At 38.4% G+C, this 19,941-nt stretch overlaps 1 protein-coding gene across 2 annotated transcripts in view; it reads left to right on the top strand.

Annotated features, from left to right (window-relative positions):
- The window catches only part of KAT2B (lysine acetyltransferase 2B), a 102,821-nt gene extending 90,984 nt beyond the window's left edge, over positions 1 to 11,837 (top strand). For both annotated transcript variants that reach the window (XM_047875629.1, XM_047875631.1), the window contains exons 14-18: positions 3,185 to 3,299; positions 4,820 to 4,856; positions 5,099 to 5,162; positions 5,261 to 5,345; positions 9,764 to 11,837. In XM_047875629.1, coding sequence (XP_047731585.1) covers positions 3,185 to 3,299; positions 4,820 to 4,856; positions 5,099 to 5,162; positions 5,261 to 5,345; positions 9,764 to 9,957 — 495 coding nt within the window. In that variant the 3' untranslated portion in view covers positions 9,958 to 11,837. The remainder of the gene's footprint in view (positions 1 to 3,184; positions 3,300 to 4,819; positions 4,857 to 5,098; positions 5,163 to 5,260; positions 5,346 to 9,763) is intronic.
- Positions 11,838 to 19,941: the final 8,104 nt, after the last annotated feature.

Raw genomic sequence — 19,941 nt, 5'->3', positions numbered from 1 at the left:
GGTCTAGCATCATTGGAGGTGTCTTCATGTGAGATGTATTTTGAGCTGTTTTGAGCCTGCTAAATCCCATCAGCATGCGCAAAGATTCAGAGTCCAGCATAAATAGATTCAGCTAGGACCATAGCTGTGCCAGTGATAAAAGGCACTATTTGAGAAAGTGTGACTAGACCCTGAGCAGACAGAGGTGAGTGTATGAGTGCTTGTGCGTGTTGGGGCGAAGGGCCTGAGAGGTGGGGATACTTCTCAAATCTTCATCCAAGTGTGAAACAATGAGGGGGGCTGGGTTTGGAGGATCCAAAGTAAGGGTGAGGCCAACTAGCGTGATCTCTTTGTAAGAAGATGTGCTAAGACTTATTGGCATATCACAGATGGGGGAGTCCCCCTAAATCTTTGGTTTGGGGAGACTAAAATGGACAGTGGTGGACCGGGAGAAGGATTTGAGGAGAGAAGGATGATGACAGGTGGAGAAGTGGAGACATTTTCAAGGGAAGTGAAGATAAAAGACTGGAACAGAAGTGAAATGTCTCCTTTTTCCAAAGCGATCCTTGGAGGCTCAGAGGGGTTAAGAAACCCTCTACTGCCATTACCAGTCACTCACTAGGACCCCAAACCTTCACGGTGCTACACAAGGGGTGTGGAACCCACTGGGGTGGGATATCACATCTGAGAGCATTCCTGATAAAGAGAAAAGCTTTTAAAATTTAACTTTGAAGTTATATTTTTTGAAGGTGTTTATTTAAGAGATTGCCATTAGGATTCTCTTTTAAAAAGACTTAAACTGGAGGAGGGAGGCACCTGGGTGCCTAAGTTGGTTGAGTGTCCAACTTCAGCTCAGGTCATGACCTCACGGTTCATGAGTTGGAGCCCCACATTGGTATTGCTGCTGTCAGCGCAGAACCTGCTTTAGATCCTCTGTCTCCCTCCCTGTCTGCCTCTCCCCTGCTCATTCCCGCCTCTCTCTCTCTCACAAAAATAAACATTAAAAAGAAATTCTAAAAAAAGGCTTAGACTGGGGGAGGGGTGCTTGTTGGCTGGCTCATTTGGAAGAGTATATGACTCTTGATCTTGGGGTTGTGAGTTCAAGCCCCACATTGGGTGTAGAAGATTACCTAAATAAATACAGAAACTTAAAATAAAACCCAAAAACTTAGACTTGGGGTGCCTGGCTGGCTCAGTTGGTAGGCCATGTGACTCTTGATCTTGGAGTTGTAAATTTGAGCCCCATGCTGGGTGTAGAGATTACTTAAAAATAAAATTAAAAAAAAAAAAAAAAGACTTAGATTCATAAATAAACAAGGGGTAGCATCCATCTAGATCTGTCTGTCCAGAATGGGAGCCACTAGCTACATATTGGCTATTGAGCACTTGATATATAGACTGCTGAAATTGAGATGCACTACAATTTTGAGGACTTGTTATGAATAAAAGAATGTAAAGTATCTCATACATATCTTTATTTTTTTTTTAATGATTATATACAGCCGTGATAATATTTTGGATATATTGGGGTAAATAAAAACATACTGTTAAAATCCAATTTCACCTGTTACATTTTACTTTAAAGAGTGTGGCTACTGGAACATTTAAAATTACATGAGTGATGGGGCGCCTGGGTGGCTCAGTCGGTTGGGCATCTGACTTCGGCTCAGGTCATGATCTCAAGGCTCGTGAGTTCGAGCCCCATATCAGGCTCTGTGCTGGCAGCTCAGAGCCTGGAGCCTGCTTCGGAGTCTGTGTCTCCCTCTCTGTCTGCTCCTCTCCCATCCATGCTCTGTCTCTCTCAAAAATAAATAAACATTAAAAAGAAATTACATTAGTGGTTTGCATTATATATATATATTTTTTAATATTTATGTAGAGAGAGAGAAAGCACAAGTTGGGGAGGGGCAGAGTGAGAGGGAGAGAAAATCCCAAGCAGGTTCCATGGTCACGTTCCAGCAGGTTCCAGCCCCAACATGGGGCTTGATCCCATGATGGTGAGATCATGACCCGAGCCTAAATCAAGAGTCAGATGCTTAACTGACTGAGCCTCCCAGGTGCCCCACATTGTATTTCTATTGGACAGCATTGAACTAGATTTGTTAGGAATATACTTTGACTAGTCCTATTCACATTATGGAGTTCTTTGTTTACTTGTTAGGATTAAAATGTATTCATGCTAGAACATTTACCAACGATGTGTTTGAGATCAAGCTGTTAGGAACTGGAATTTTTTGTTTTCCTTTGTAAATTCAATTAATGACTGCTACTGTTTTGTTTTTTCTTTTCCAAAATTCAGTTATGACAGTTTCTGGATGGCTATTTTTAATTTATCTTTTTCTGTTTTTTTTTTTTTTTTTTAATGGAAAACTGTACTGTTTTGGAAATAGTTAACCTAAGTACATTAGGAATTATGTTACAAAATTCCCTTATAGGTCCTGAATGCTCACAACAGTTGTGTTGCCTGAACAATTTGGAATTGCTTTTTTGATGCAAACAGCATGGGTTAGGGCTATTTATTTGTTTTGAGAGAGAGTGAGCATGAGCCGGGGAAGGGCAGAGAGAGAGGGAGAAAGAGAATCCCAAGCAGGCTCTGCACTGTCAGTATGAGCCTGATGCGAGGCTTGAACTCATGAACCGTGAGATCACGACCTGAGCCAAAATGAAGAGTCGGACGCCTAACCAACTGAGCCACCCAGGCACCCAAGCCTTGACAATTTTGAGTGCTAGTAAGGTCATCCTGTCATTGGCAACTTTCTGAGGCCTGTTCATGTGCCCTCCAGTCCGAAGGGAATAGTTCCTGCTCTGGGGACCTGAAGGGGTCTTGACACGGGGCTCAGCTAGGTTAGCTGATGCACAGGGCTGCTTGGCTGCAGCTTGGGCAGAGGCCCCTCAGAGAAGCAAGACAAAATCACTGGCTCCTGTGCTAGGGAGGACCGCCGCCCCTGAGGGCAGTGTGTTCTCTCAGTCTTGGCTGTTTTGAATGGCAGGGGACAAGGTTTCAAAGACAGTTGTGTGAATGCCACCGAAGGGGCATGGTGTGTAATAGAATGTTTTCATGTCTTACCCGTAAAATGGCATTCACCCTTTCTCCTTTTTTGTGTCCTGAAGGCTATATTTAGGGACCCAACTTCCTAGGTTGAGTAGCTTAATCTGTAGCCACAAACTTCTGTCACTAAACACATTTTCTTCCTGTGCTTTACAGATCATTAAAAAGCTGATAGAAAGAAAACAAGCCCAGATTCGAAAAGTATACCCTGGACTTTCGTGTTTTAAAGATGGAGTTCGACAGATTCCAATAGAAAGCATTCCTGGAATTAGTATGTATAGATCTTCTTTTAAAAGCAAAACCTTTTGGTCATGCCATGAGATAGGTTTGAAACAATTGCCAGAGTGCCGTGATTTGGAAAGCTTTTTGCTCTGCCTGTCTCCATTCATGGTGTTTGTAGTCTTGGGAAGGGAGTGCATGCTTTCCCTTTATGTCTTTTCTCTACTTCTCAGCGTGGACAAATCAAGGAGAATTCAGATGACCCCTTCTTGTATCTGATAATATCTGCCATTTATCGAGAGGTTGCTGTTAGAGCACAGGGGAATTCTACTTCTACAAATGGGGAATTTGAGTCTCAGAATGATTAAGTCCTTTGGGCTTACATAGTACATGGCTAGTAACTGTCAGAATTAGAAGCCGCCTGATTCGGATCTCCAGACATTTTGCTGTTCGTACCCGTTGCTCGTTGCCGTCATGATTGCAACCTGCCCACATGTGTGCTGGGCCAAATCAGTCTCTCAGCATTTCTAAAAAAGATGATTGGAAACATATAATTTGTTTCAAGTTCCCTATTTTAGTTTTCCCAAGGGTTCTTATCTGTGAGTATGTGAGAGGTGACTCTTCCTGGGATAAAACACACAAAATAGCTTGTTTTTGTAGATCGAAAGTATTGAATAGCTATGCTTTGATTCAGTTCAAATCCAGCATCTTCTAGTATATTGAAGATTTAATACAGAAAACAAAATGCAACAAACTACAGTTCTCCAGAAAAAAAATAAGACATTATTTGGGCAAGATATATTCCTTCATTACAATGGCTACCCTATAGCACATCTTACTTTTACTTCTAGCCCTAGAGATTTCACTTCCCTATATCATCCCTGTTAATGGCACAATAGCTACCATATTGCCAGGCATTTTTCTGGTTTTTTGTTTTTTTTTTTTTTTTACATGCATCAACTAATCTCAAAAGCGATAACGTCACCTAATTTTTAGAGTTCTGTTTTATAGATTGATAAACTGTAGAGGCAAAAAGTTAAGTAATCTATCTAGGATAAGTTAGCTTTTAAGGAGTGAGCAAAAAATCAAATCCAGGTCTATTGGATTTGAGGCTGTGTTTTCTTTCTGCTGCGCTAAACCATCTTGCATTGCAAGCAGGTTCTTTGCCAAATAAAATAGAGACCGTGAGGGATAAGGTTTGTTCTAACCTAAAATAACAGCTTAACTCTTTCACATGTGATTAGCAAAAAAAATGTGACTTAGAGTTTCAAATATACACATGTCCCTGGTACTGACATATTTATTTTTTATACTCTCCTCTGAAAAGTTGGAGTTCCTCCTTTAAAAAACACTAACCTAAAGTAGTGTTGGTTATCTTGGGAATGTTGGAAATGTTTCAGGTTTGTAGCCATATACGGAAGAAAATTAATTGCAGTTGATTTCTGTCTCTTCCCAGAAATAGACTTTTATTTAGGCATGCGTATAATTTATTGCATTTTGATATGTATTAATGTTGTTGTTCTCTTGACCGAAAGCAGTTCTCATTCAGTGTTTAATTTCGTTGACATGTAGGAGAGACAGGCTGGAAGCCGAGTGGAAGAGAGAAAAGGTAAGTCAGATGGGCGAGAGGATGTTAATGGAAGTGATTTTTCTTTCCTCCCCGCAACTTAGAGGAAACGGGCAAACTGACTGTAATCACTCAGGCGGCACTTGCTGCGTTTCAGTTTTCATAAAAAGTGCTGGGATGGTTCCAGTCTTAGGGTTTTGTGAAAATGAGCTGAATAGGAATCCCCTGGCAGGAGGGCAAAAAACTAATCATTGTTCCTTGTTGTTTGCTCTTTTCCTTTCAAGTAAAGAGCCCAAAGACCCTGACCAGCTTTACAGCACGCTCAAGAGCATCCTCCAGCAGGTGAAGGTGGGTGTTTTCTTTTCATTCACCTCATGCCGATATTTTGAAATGATTTCCCACATGGAATTTCCATATTAGATACCTTACTTTTTTCTTTACTCAAGAGCCATCAAAGCGCTTGGCCCTTCATGGAACCTGTGAAGAGAACAGAAGCTCCGGGATATTATGAAGTTATAAGGTTCCCCATGGGTAATGCCATTAACATTTTCTAAGTATAGATGTAACACTCTCTGGATGGTGGTGTGGGGGACAAACGGTTGCTGAGGTTGATTTGTAATCTTCTGTGGTAGGGTAGGGTTTGTGTGATGACGGGCGGTGGGATTCCCCGTCCCCGCGGAGGGCCAGTGACGTAGAGCAGCGTGATAAAGGAGACGTGGGTGGCTGTGTTCAGGAGACATGCTTGCACCTTTCAGAGCTGCACCCGACAGCACTCGATGCAGAAAGGCCACGCGGGGAACTGCAGTCAGCACTGGATGTGAAAGCTGGCTGTGTGGACACAGCCTTGTTTATACTCCCCCATTTGGTTGCAAATGGAGAAACTTCAGGTTGTCCTCTTGATATATTGTGAGCCTTTTGAGAATTTTTGAAAGCAATAAAAAGAAGTTGGATTAAGCTGCTTGCCTGCTATCCTAGCAGAGGGAGAAATTCTTGATTTTCCATGTTCTTGATGGATACTATTAGTGTCCCTATTTACACTCCTTTTTAAAGCTTTATTACACATCCAATACCAAACAAACAAGAAATGCCTTTAGAAATATAGAAGTGTGGGATTTGGTGCTGTACCTGCACCATGCTAAATGATTAGTTGAACCAATTGAGAATCCAGTTAAACTAATTTGGCATTGTGTAGATGACAGAAAACTAGATGAAATGTTTTCTTTTCAGTCACTTGTGTGGCCATTGTTTGGGAGCCAGCCTGTGTCTTCTGTCCCTTTTCCACCTGTAATCTATTCCTGGTACCAAGCAAGTATTAAAATATGAAAGGAAGAATGAAAGGGACCCATTAGCTCCCTGGCAACAGAATTATTTGTGGGTGTTTTCTATAGCCTTAATTTTCACATGAATGTGTTTTATATAGTCATAGTAATGATTTGGGTAGTCTGTACTCCTTAAAGTGGACATACATCTATATGCTTTTCTTTCCCTTTGCTTTCTGCCTTGCTTCTGTGTATTTCAGTTACGAAAACCAAAGTCAGTCAAAGATTGACTGAGTCTAGAATTCTGTATGGAACGGTGTTTGGGGAGTCTGTATATTCTTTTCTTTTTAAAAAAAATTTTTAAGAGGTTTTATCTTTAAGTAATGTCTACACCCAACATGTGGCTCAAACTCACAACCCTGAGATCAAGAATTACATGCTCTACTGACTGAGCCAGTGATGTGTCCCTCGGTATTTTCCATCATGTAAAAAATATGTTAAGACCAGGGTGCCTGGGTGGCTCAGTTGGTTGAACATCTGACTTCAGCTCAGATCGTGATCTGGTTTGGGAGTTCAAGCCCTGCATCAGATGCTCACTGCTGTCAGCACAGGGCCCGCTTCGGATTCTCTGTCCCCCACCTCTCTCTGCCCTTCCCCTACTTGTACTCTCTCTTTCAAAAATAAATAAACATTTAAAAAGTATATGTAAAGACCATTTGTGCCCATTTCCAAACTTAAGTTAACTGACCTCTGGAGTTAACTCCAACTGACCCTGTACCATCTCCACTCCTTTTATGAAACCCTCGTTGGGAGGTTGTGTGAGTTTGGGGAGAATAATTATCTTTTAGCCCTGCTCATGTATGCTCTGAAGACCTGCAATAGTAGTTCTAGAAGGTCCTGTCTGTCATAGCCTACTCTCAGCCTGCTTTCTGGAAGTGTTTTTCCTGGTCCAGCCAAGCAAAGGGATGAGCCTTTCCAGTTGGATACCACCTGTGTGCATAGCTGAATGCTTCCAAGGGCAATATTGGCCCCGTTGAGCAAGACCAGTGGTGAACTGAGGTGTGTTCTAGACAAAGAGAATTAAAACAGTAAATGGTGCTCTTTAGGGGAGTAGTGATATTTTTCTTGAGGTGTCTTTAGGTGCTGAGTAAAATGTGTAGTCTTGCCCCTAAGATGGTCATGCCCAAAAAGATGGTCTTTTTTCTGAGGACAAGACTGACAGATCAATAATTTTACTTTCTCCCATTATTGCCTTCTTGGCTTTTTCTAAAAGCATTTCTTCTCTTTCCCCTTTGCCTTCAAAAACTCTTTTCTCCCATATGAATGAGACCTAACCTGTGTCATTTGGGGCATCTCATTCAGAACATTGTCTGAGTAGTCTGGTTCAAGCATGTCTTCTTACCATGTGTGGATTACTAGTTAGAGTTTTCCTATTTACCCAGAACTCCCAAGTTGGTGGGGGTGGGGGATGAAAACAGAATAATTTTATGATTTCTTCCTGTGTGGTATCACTGATGTGTAATCACCTTCTTTTTTAACACATGCCTTTTGGCCAACCAAGCCTCTTAGAAGGCTGGAGGAAGAAAGATGTTATTTATAACTGAGTAGAATAGAAAGATGGAAAGGAAATGTACGGAATTGGCTGTAATTATTCTGAAAGGTTCAAATACTTCTATGACTCTTGTTTTGTTCCTACTGTATTTTAGGCTCTCCCCAGCTCTTCTTATCCACTCTCTTCCAAATAATAGTTTGAAAGCTTTTGGATAAACTTCTTTGTGCCATGTTTCATTCTTTTTTTCCCTTTTTGGTTACATGTCTTTTCCTTCTAAAACATAAAATTATATCAGGTAGCGTATCTTAAGTGGTAGGCATGTGGTGGAAGGAAGGTAAACATCTAACTTACTTGGAGAGACACAATTAATTTCATTAGTCTTTTTTCATTTAATGAGAGGACATCTTCATCTGTTCAGTCACACTCGGGTGAGACAGCTAGTGGGGTATTTGCTGAACCTTTAGGTATCTTAACACTTGCCAGTTTTTCTCTTCTTCCAAACTGTTTTAGTGAGAGAAGAAAATTGAATGTTGAACTCACAGATTGATGACATAGCACTACCAAAGATAAGCTTTGTTCAGAGGAAATAGGCGAGAGTACATATTTCCCATTTTTTTCTTTGGTGTTTTGGTAGATTTAAGATTTTGATCTAAATGAATTTCCATTTTTGGTTGTTGTACATAATTTTATATATCTGACTAACTGATAATCCCACTGTAGTTGGTTGTAAGTTTCCTTGCCTCTGGAAAATTTAATCATATAGTGGGAATTTGGGTTATGCGTAGTCAGAGGTATTTCTTTAACAATTTTGACTTATTTTTCCATGTACAGTTAATATAATTTTTTTAATGTTTATTTTTGAGAAAGAACAAGCAGGGCAGGGGCAGAGAGGGGGCGGGGAGACAGAGGATCTGAAGCGGGCTCTGCACTCACAGCAGAGAGCCCTACATGGGGCTCGAACTCACAAACCATGAGATCATGACCTGAGCCAAAGTCAGAGGCTTAACCAACTGAGCCACCCAGGTGCCCCACAGTTAATATAAGTTTTAATGATAAAACCAGACTTAGAGTCAACTAGGAACCTATCAGTAGACAAATGTTAACATCTTCTAATCTGCATGGAATTTTTTTTTTTTTTTTAATATTTATTTATTTTTGAGAGAGAGAGAGAGAGAGCGCGAGTGGGGAAGGGGCAGAGAAAGAGGGAGACACAGAATTTGAAGCGGGCTCCAGGCTCTGAGCTGTCAGCAGACAACCTGACATGGGGCTTGAACTCACGAACCGTGAGTTCATTACCTGAGCTGAGGCCGGATGCTTTACCGACTAAGCCACCAAGGCGCCCCTGCATGGAATTCTTTAAATCAGTCCTAAGAGTGGGGAGTAAACAAGCCCCATGGTATTCTTATAAGTTTAGATAAAGTACTGTTTTCATTTGTAAAACAATATAATTTAAAGGAAGTAGATATATTGGAAAAATACTATTTTACAGTAGTCTCTCAAGGCTTACTGGCTTTAGAAAAAAATTTTTGTGTGATTTTTTTTTTTTTTATTGCTTGTGATTCTTATTTCATGGATGGAGCATGGAACTAAATTAATTTGAATCTTTATATGCAAGGACACTGGTGTATCTGCAGATTTATTTATGATCAGTTTCTGTACTTTAGTTCTGTCTCTACAGCACCAAAACAACTGTGAATTTATTGAAACAAACTCAGTCTGATTGTTCGACTTAAGTAATGCAGTGATTCAGTACAAATGTCCCACCTGCTCTACTCTGTGTAGATAGAGCCTCTTCTGTGTAATTCCGAATGAATAGCTAACAGTACTTAGTTTATCATACTTATCACTGCTAATCTACTTAGCTTCCTTGTGCTGAATAGGGGATTGGGCCAGATGACTAATAATGGTCCCTTCAATGTTAAAATGCTGTGATTTTACACAAGGAACCCTCACAACAGAAACAACCTAAGATTTAGGAACTGTTTTCCTTGATCATATGAATTTCTTATAAGCAGGGGCATTGGGGTGGTAAAAATGTAGCCAAACCAATGACATAAATTTCTCTCCCTGTCTCCCTTTTGTCCGCGAGTGTTTAAAATAGGAGTCAAAGATTGCTAATATTTTTTTTTCCTGTGCAGATCTGAAAACCATGAGCGAACGCCTCAAGAATAGGTACTACGTGTCTAAGAAATTATTCATGGCAGATTTACAGCGAGTCTTTACCAATTGCAAAGAATACAACCCCCCTGAAAGCGAATACTACAAATGTGCCAATATCCTGGAGAAATTCTTCTTCAGTAAAATTAAGGAAGCTGGATTAATTGACAAGTGATTTTTCCCCCCTCTGCTTCTTAGAAACTCATCAAACAGTGTGCCTAAAGCAAGGTGGTTTAGTTTTATAAAGAATTGGACATAATGTATTGAAGATACTTGTAACTGTATTAATTAGCACTTTTGAAAAACAAAAAAACCTCCTCTTAGCTTTTCAGATACGTATTTAAATTGAAGTCATAGAACATTTTTATTTTATGGAATAGATTTTAATCTATTTACTACTATTAAATGTAAATTTTCTATGGCATGTCCATTAGCTGAATATTCAGTGATAGATGATCAGGGGTTTCCTCAAAACCTGTGTATGAGGAAATTGCACATAGTACCAAGATTTGGGGGAATGCAGAAACTTTCAGACCATGAATGTTTCCATTTTTTCTAATGGAATGTGAGAGTTTATTTTTATTTTATTCTGAAGGACTTTAAGGAAGGGATACATGATAAAAAGCCCGTAAAAGGTGAAATATGTGATGTTTGAAGTCTCATTGTAGACTTTTTATATATATTTTTTAAAAACACTCATCTAGATGAGGTGCTTTGAGCAGTTCTGAAAAAATGCAGTTCCAGAAAAGCAACTGCTTTGATTCCTAAGGAAGAAATTCTAAATACTGCAAAGTTTTTTATAAGCATCTGGGTTTTTGATAATTCTGTCTACCTACAATAAACTTGTGAGCGCATAACCACTATTTTAATAATTATTTTCTCTACACAAATGTGTAATATTATATTTGACTTTGCTTATGCAGGCCATAAGTTCCAAAAGGCAATCTCCTGTTGCACAAAGGCATACATTTGAGAACACTTGAGATCGAATCAATGTGGTTTAATAAGAAAAGATGCATAATCTACGTATGTATCAAATTTGGTGGATCCTTGTTCTAACTAATAAGGATTGTTCTCGTTTTCTATGAGACACACAACCCCACTGATAATGTACGATATGAACATTTTTCCTGTTGCATCTCTACATTCTGTTCATTGTCTGAGGTGAAATCAATTACCAAGATTTGCTGTCAGTATTTTATCACCTACATTGGAATACAGACCCAGGGTGATATCCCACTAAAATCCATCGTACAGACGGATTAACCTGTCTCGGGACTCCAGCTTAGCGCTTGGGTTTATTTTCTGATTAACACTACATAGAGAAGTGGGACGTCTGCCATCCCAACTCTGGGAGAACCAACTAATATCAAAACAAATGAAGGCCATTTTGATGGTCTTTGACACTAATTTTTATGATACAAATTTATAAACTGATTTTTGTAAAGGACTAAGTTTTAAAAGTGTATTTAACTTGATGGGGTTTTTTATCAGCATAAGTGAATTAAAGTGATCATTTAATCATTGTTCAAAACAGTTGCCAGAGATAATCTGCATGACGGAAAAAACCCTGCAAATGGCTGTTAAGCGGGAAGTATTGTTTTTAATAGGTAAGAGATATTCAGAATGCTCACACTGAAAAATGCCTCAACTTTTTTAAGTCTAAGAAACTGCCTCGAGTGGCATCTAGATTTCTAATGAAGAATGATGATACACTTTGGATTAAGTATCTTGGACTGGTTTTAAACAGTGCTTTGTACTGAATCTGCTGAAGCATCTGTCCAGCTTGGTATCCTGTGAAAGTTTGTTATTTTCTGGGTAGACATTCTTATAGAGTATTGTCTTTAAAATCAGATTGTCTCTTCTATATTGAAAGCATTTTTATGTTTTCTAATTTAAAAATTAATATTTTCTTATAGATATTGTGCAATAAAGCTGAAGTAGGATGTGTGGTTTTTGCAAATGCTTTAACAGCGGATAAAATTTTACATTTGTAAAATTAATATATTGTACTGGTACAACATAGTTTTAAATTATATTTTAAAAAGCTCTCAATGTGGTGTTGCGTTTTCTTCTTCTAGCCCATTAAATTCAACGGGGCGATGGTTGATGACCATCGACTAGATCCGTAATTCTTGCCTTTTAGGCATTTCGTTGAAGATGTTTAGAATTGCTGCATTCGTTGGAAATTTCATAAAAATTCACAAACCACCATTGAGATAATTCCATGAGGAGAGACACTTGTCTGGGTCTGTGTCTTTTGAGTGGTCCACTGCATTTTGCCTGCTGTCACTCATTAAACAAAGGGGAGAAAAAAGCAGTGAGAGAGGAGTGTTATTGGTTTAGAAGTTAAGCCTCCTCCCCCCCCCCCCCCCCCCCCCCAGTTTTTCTGCTTTCCATCTGCAAAAAGATGAATGAAGACGCGGGTAAAAATATAGCTGGTTCTTAGACATCTCCTAATGAGCTTCTAATTTCACTCAAAATGCTGACTGCAGCAAAGAATCCTATATCCTGTTGGGGTATGAGAAGTACTGTACCTTTTCTTACTCAATCCTGAACCAACTGAGAAGTCAAAGGAATAAGCCACATGATGACCAAAATATCTTCATTAATAATAAAATGGATATTGAAGAATGTGGCTTATATATCTATGGAAAATGGGCTAATACTGAACCCCAGAATGTGACTGACTCGCCAGTGGCTCTGCAGACACTGCCAGCTTCCCCTCCAAGGGCAGAGCCTGTACCACTGTGTTTAGTGCATGGCCAAGAGCAGTGGTGCTCTCTGAAGGCAGGCCAACTCTGAAGAGACGCAGGTGACGGAACAGCCAAACCGTGCAGTCCAGGGCCTTGCTGTAACTCATCAATTAGGTAAGTCCCTCCCAGGGGAGGAATGAATGAGGGGCACAGGGAGGCCAGGGGGTGATGTCTGTCCTTCCACAGGGATGCAAACATCGGGATTGGAGGATAAGTCTCCTTCCCACTCCACCCCATGTATCCATATCAAAAATTGCTATGAAGTTGTATTCAACACATTTAATAACTGGTTGTATTCATTAGAATAGTGAAAAGAAGACCGAGGTTTTCATATTACTTAGTAGTAAAATTTAAAATTGTGAAACCTAAGAAGTAGAAACAAGATCAGACTGAGGTACTATGGGCAGGTTAATAATGTGTCATGTCTTTTAGCTGACGTCCTTCAGACCAATGTTGAAGAGATTCTAAGAGCTGTACAAGGAAGGGTTATTGGTGGCAGCCTATGGCGTTTTCCGTGTTGTTCTGAGCTGTCTGCCCGGGCCCTCCATAACTAGCATTCTCCCCTTAGCAAAGTAGAACCAATAGTTTGGAGGGAGAGCGTCAACAAAGTACACAGAAGATGCTGAAAGAGGGGGTGAGAGAACACCCTTAAGTGCCATGAAAAGTTCTCTACTGTAATTTATGTATACTTATGCCTTGGCTTTTTTATGGTAGTGTCTTTACTTTTTTGTGGAAAAAAACTAACAGAGACAAAGCCATAGATTTTCTCTGGGTTTATTAAAAAGCGACGCAGAGAAAAGCAAGGAAAACAAAAGTCAGTCTTCCTGCTCCCTCTTGTTATTGGGAAGTCCAACACAACCTTGGCAGAATTAGTTTAAAAAGATGAGTAACAACACATCTAATTTGTGTATGTGTGGAATTTTTTGAGTTGAACCGAAGGTTGTCAGTTTTAATTTGTCTAGGTTTAAGTTCTTCAAGAGCAATCCCTCGCGGGGGCACCTGGGTCACTCAGTCAGTTAAGCGTCTGACTTGGGCTCCTGTCATGATATCGTGGTTCCTGAGTTCAAGCCCTGCATCAGACTTTGCACTGGTCCTGCGAAGGCTGCTTGGAATTCTCTTTGCCCCTTTCCCAGTTAGGCTCTCTCTCTCTCTCTCAAAAGAAATAAACTTGGAAGGAAAAAAAAAAAAAAAAAAAAACAATCCCTTGGAGAATTTGCTGGAAGGTAAGGACCTCCTTGCACATGTTCATGCATATGCGCTTTCTGCAATACCACTTCATTTGGTTATTGGGCCCTTTCTAAAATTCACTGGTCTCTGTTCTTTGCTCTCTGTTAACCACCCATTTTCTGCAGTTAAGAGAGATGGGTATGCTATTTATGCTTAATAATATCTAAGAACAAAAAATCTGCCTTTTTGTCCAATAGGGCAGTCCAACAAGAGAATAGGAAAAGGGTTATAAGAGAGTGCTTAAGTTTGGTTAATGTTGGTTGTTTTAAAAATTGAATAGAATACACATTTCATACAAATTTTATGATCAAGCTCTTATTAAAATCTTTTCTCCCCATACAGTGCTATTGATTCAGTGTGCCAGCACTGCTTCTACTCAACACATTCACACCTATATAGTTGTATGTTGTTTTGTGGAAAACTCAACATTCCCTTCTATATTTAACATTAAAAAAAAAATTAAAGTGGGGCATCTGGGTGGCTCAGTCAGTTAAGCGTTCAACTCTTTTTTTTTTCTTTTACTTGTTTTAAATTTATTTATTTTAAATTTATTTTTGAAAGACAGAGGGCAAGTCAGGGAGGGGCAGAAAGAGAGGGACACACAGAATCTGAAGCAGGATCCAGGCCCTGAGCCGTCAGCATAGAGCCTGATATGGGGCTAGAACTCATGAAGTGTGAGATAGTGACATTGAACCCTGTGTCCGGCTCTGCCTTGTCAGCACAGAGTCTGCTTGGGATTCTCTCCCCCTATCTCTGTCCCTCTCTCACTCATGCTCTCCCTCTCAAGTAAACTTTAAAAAATAAAGTATAATTAGCAATATACATGCAGTACAACACAATACCATGTAAAACGCACATAATACAATAAAATACACGGATCTTCAGCATAAGCAAAAAAGTAACAGAAAACATGGGAAGACTTCTGAAATCATTTTATGAGGCCAGTATTGTTACCCTTGACACCAAAGTCAGGACAAAGTTTACAAGAAAACTATATATCAACAACCCTCATAAACACAAATTCAAAGATCTTTGACAAAATATTAGCAAATGGAATTCAATATATAAAAAATAACAGAGATCATGACCAAGTGGGGCATATCTGATTAAGTCAAGGTTCATTTAACACTGAAAATCCACTAATGTAATTAACTATATGAATAGCATAAAAAAAAAACATGTTCATCTCAATAGATGCAGATAAAGCATTTGACAAAGTTCAACACCCATTCCTTAAAAAAAAAAAAAAAACTAGCAAAGAATAAAAGGAAACTTCCTCAATAGGGTAAAAGTAATTAATAAAAACTTATAGCCAACATCACAGTAATGCTGAAAGACCAAATGCTTCCAAGGTTGAGATAAAGGCAAAGATGTCTGCTCTCATCACATCTATTCAACATTATAGCAGAGGTTCTAGTCAGTGCAGTAAGGAGAAAAGGCACACAAGATAGAAAGAAGTGAACTGTCTTTATTTGTAGACTATAAGGTCATGTACATAAAAACAATTCTAAGGAATCTATGAAAACAAAATACTAGAACTGGTGAGTGAATTTAGCAAGGTCTATATATGAAAATCAGTTGCATTTCCATAAACTAGTAGCAACTACATTTCTAGAAACTAGCAGCAAACAGGTGAAAATGAATTTTTAAAATACATTTACAATAAGTCAAGAACATGAAATGCTTGAGATAAATTACCAAAATATGAGCAAAAAATTTGTCAAGACTTCTCAACAGCAAAATTAAGTCCATAAGAAAATGAAATGTTGAGGGAATTGTCAACCTACACTCAATAAGAGTGAGGGCAAAATTAAATACATTTTTAGAAAAAAGACTGAGAATTTGACCCTCATCAAAATGACTTCCAAAAGATATTCTTCAGAAACTTGGCTTTGGGAAGTCATGTATACAAATCAAGCCAGTTCAGGATAACCACTTTTAATAAAAGTAGAAATAAAGACAACTCCACTAATCCAATGGTAAACAGTTAAGAGAAAAAAGAAAATAAGGCAGAGTAGATAACATAAAAATATTTGCTGGAAATAAATCACATTATAGCAGTTATCACAATAAATGTAAATGGACAGAATTTGTTAGGTAAAAGGTGACAATTCAATTTGGACCAAAACCAAAATCTAGTAATGTACTCTTTAATGAGCTATATCTAAAGCAGTAACATAGGAAGGCTTAAAAAAATGGAAAAATGATATAGTAAAAATGCTAATACTAACCATACACAGGCAAATATTAACCATATATAAGTTGCCTTAGCTATATCAGACATTAAGACACAGCATTACGAAGGAAAAAGAGTGACTGCAACAGTGATAAAAGTAATAATTCACTAGGAAAATCAATAAATCCAGAAATTCTGTGGAAGGTGGTGTGTGTGTGTGTGTGTGTGTGTGTGTATAGCAAATGATGAATCAGGCAAAATTGGTAAAGATACAAAAAAAGATTGAAAAAATTATGCAACATTGCATTCAACAATTAGAGAATTTATGTTCAAGGATATACAGTTAAACATTTGCAAAATTCAACAACTTTTACTAGTCACAAAAGATTTAAATACCAAAGAATCAACACCATACAAATAAATTTTTTGATGTATTACAAAAAGAAGTAGAACTCACTTAACAAAGAACAATAACAATAGAAATCTCCAATTTGGTATGAAAAAAATTTTGTTTTACATAATAAGTCAAAAAAGAAATCACAAAGTTAGAAAATACTTGAAATCAAACTTGAGATATATACAAATAACACTAAAGAGGTCACGCAGTAAAACTAAGAGGCAAAAATTAATGCTTTTAAAAACTTAAGAGTAGGAGTGCTTGGCCGGCTCAGTTGGTGGAGTATGTGGCTCTTGATCTCAGGGTTGTGAGTTCGAGTTCCATGTTAGCAGAGATTACTTAAAAATAAAATCTTAAAAAACATATATGAGGAAAACTAGACATCAAGGAGCTAAATAGAAGTTAGAAAAATGACAGCATAAACCCAAAGAATATGAACAAAGAAAATAACAAAAGCAGAAATTAATAAAGCAGAAAATGAAAAAACTAAGGATCAAAAGAAGCTGGTCCTTTGAAAAGATTAACAAAATAAGAAAAGATTAACAACTAGCAAAAAGGATTAAGTACAAAAGAAAGTAGATACAAATAGGTAACAAAAAAGTGATGTAACTACATAGTATAGAGATTTGAAAAAAAAAATTTTTTTTTTAAATCCTTTATTTTTGAGAGAGAGAGAGAGAGAGAGACAGAGACAGAGCATGAGCGGGAGAGGGGCAGAGAGAGGGAGACACAGAATCCAAAGCAGGCTCCAGGCCCTGAGCTGTCAGCACAGAGCCTGATGCGGGGCTTGAACCCACGAACTGTGAGATCATGACCTGAGCGGAAGTCAGACGCTTATCCAAACGAGCCACCCAGGCGCCCCTGAAAAAAGTTTTTTTAAGTAATATACCATTAAATAAAACATAGAAATATGCAATTTGTAAGAAAAATGTAATTTAACTGAATAGAATCAAGAATTAGAGAACTCTTATAATCATTAAAAAAATCAAGACAAAAATTTGCCTACAAAAGCACAGGATAAAATAGTCTCAATTGCGAAGTTTTACCAAATGTGAATAGGTACCATTTGTTCCAGAGAGCAAAAAAGGAAGGTTCAACTAATTTTAAGAGTGGCCTTGCTACCAAAAATGTATATGGGAAAGGATATAGGCAAATTTATGATCATAGGTATAAAAAAATGCCTAAAATATTAAGAAATCAATTCCATCCATGTCTTTTTTATTTTTATTTTTAAAAACTTTTTTTTCAACGTTTTTATTTATTTTTGGGACAGAGAGAGACAGAGCGTGAACGGGGGAGGGGCAGAGAGAGAGGGAGACACAGAATCGGAAACAGGCTCCAGGCTCTGAGCCATCAGCCCAGAGCCTGACGCGGGGCTCGAACTCACGGACCGCGAGATCGTGACCTGGCTGAAGTCGGACGCTTAACCGACTGCGCCACCCAGGCGCCCCGCATCCATGTCTTTTAAAAAAACTTGTGACTTACAAGAAAAGATACGGGAAAAACTTCATGACATTGGATTAGGCAATGATTTCTTAAGTATAACCATTAAAAGCAAAGAAAACAAAAGGAAAAATTGATAAATTGGACTTAATCAAAATTAAAAACTTGTGCATCAGAGGACACTCCCAACAGTAAAAGGGCAACCCACATAATGGGGAAAAACATTTGCAAATCACAGATTGGATAAGGGATTAATATCTAGAATGTTTTAGGAACTCTTCTAAGATTCAACAACAAAAACATCCCAATTCAAAAATGGGAATAGGACTCGAAGAGACATTTTTCTGAAGAAGGTATATAAATGGACAATAAGCACATGAAAAGATGTTTAACATCATTAATCACTGGGGTAATGCAAGTCAATACCACAATGAGATGTCACTTCACACCCATTAGGATAGGTATTATGAAAAAAACCCACAAGTATTAGCAAGGATATGGAAAAATTGGGATCCTTGTGCATTGCTGGTGGGAATGCAAAATGGTTCAACCACTCTGGAATACAGCATGTTGGTTCATCAAAATATAGAATTACCATATTATCAACAATTCTGCTTCTGGATACATATCCAAAAGAATTAAAAGCAGGATCTCAAGCGGATCTTTGTACATCCATGTTCACTGCAACATTCTTTTTTTTAATGTCTATTTATTTTTGAGAGACAGAGATGTGGCATGAGTGGGGGAGGGGCAGAGAGAGAGAGGGAGACACAGAATCAGAAGCAGACTCCAGGCTCTGAGCTGTTAGCACAGAGCCCAACATGGGGCTCAAACTCATGAGCTGTGAGATCATGACCTGAGCTGAAGTCGGACGCTCAGCTGACTGAGCCACCCAGGAGCCCCTCAACATTATTTCTAATAGACAAAAAGTGGAAACAACCCTAATGCCCATTGATAAACAAAATGTGGTACATATATCCAATGGAATACTACTGAGGCTTAAAAAGGAATGAAATTCTGGTATGTGTGGACATGTATGAAACATGCTATGGCATGGATAAAACATTATGTTAAGCCAGATACAAAAGGGGAAATACTGTATATACTCATTTATATGAGGTACCTGGAACAGTCAATTTCATAGAGCCATAAAGTAGAATAGTGGTTACTAAGAGATGGGGTGGGGTGGAGTAAATGGGTAGTTATTTAATGAGTACAGAGTTTCAGTTTGGGATGATGAAAAAGTTCTGGAGACGGGTAACAGTGATGATTGCACAGCAATGTGAATGTACATAACGCTACTGAACTATACACTTAAAAATGATCAAAATGATACTTACTATATTTTACTGCCAAACCAAAAAAAAAAAAAAAAGTGATTATACAGTACCCAGCCCATAGCTAGACAAATAAACCAATAGAAAGAAATTTCGGTGTGTGACAAAGAGAGTGGTATTCATCAGTGGGGAAAAGATAGATTAGTCAATGAATAGTGCTAAGGCAATGGGCTATTCTCATGGAAAATAAAATCAGATCCCCATTCCACAAAATGCTACACAAAGACTGAAGTGAAAAAGCAAAACAAATTTTAGAGAAAAATTTTAAGCAAAAAGGTGACAGGATATTAATATTTAAAATTCTTGAACATCAAAAAACATAAGGTAAAAATAAAGTAGAAAAAGAAAGCTTTAGCCCATGTAAATAAAGACAAGGAATACTATCTAGAATATATAAAGAGCCCTATTCTATTAAGAAAAAGACACTCTAGTTGAAAAGTGGGCAAAATATACAATAATTCATAGAAGGAATGAGTGACCAATATTTGAATTCTCACAAGTAATTAACTCAATGAGATAATATCTCATAAGTAATTAAAACAAAGAAAAGCGGGGCGCCTGGGTGGCTCAGTCGGTTAGGCGGCTGACTTCGGCTCGGGTCATGATCTCGCAGTCCGTGAGTTTGAGCCCCGCATCGGGCTCTGTGCTGACCGCTCAGAGCCTGGAGCCTGTTTCGGATTCTGTGTCTCCCTCTCTCTGACCCTCCCCCGTTCATGCTCTGTCTCTCTCTGTCTCAAAAATAAATAAACGTTAAAAAAAAGTTTTTTTAAAAATTAAAAAAAAAAAAGAAAAGCCATTTGACATTCATTGGCTTAGGTAATTT

The sequence above is a fragment of the Prionailurus viverrinus genome, chromosome C2, assembly GCF_022837055.1.
Source record: "Prionailurus viverrinus isolate Anna chromosome C2, UM_Priviv_1.0, whole genome shotgun sequence".
In the NCBI taxonomy this organism is placed as follows: Eukaryota; Metazoa; Chordata; class Mammalia; order Carnivora; family Felidae; genus Prionailurus; species Prionailurus viverrinus.
The sequence above is the reverse complement of the archived record's forward strand: the minus strand, read 5'-3'. Positions and strand labels throughout refer to the sequence as shown.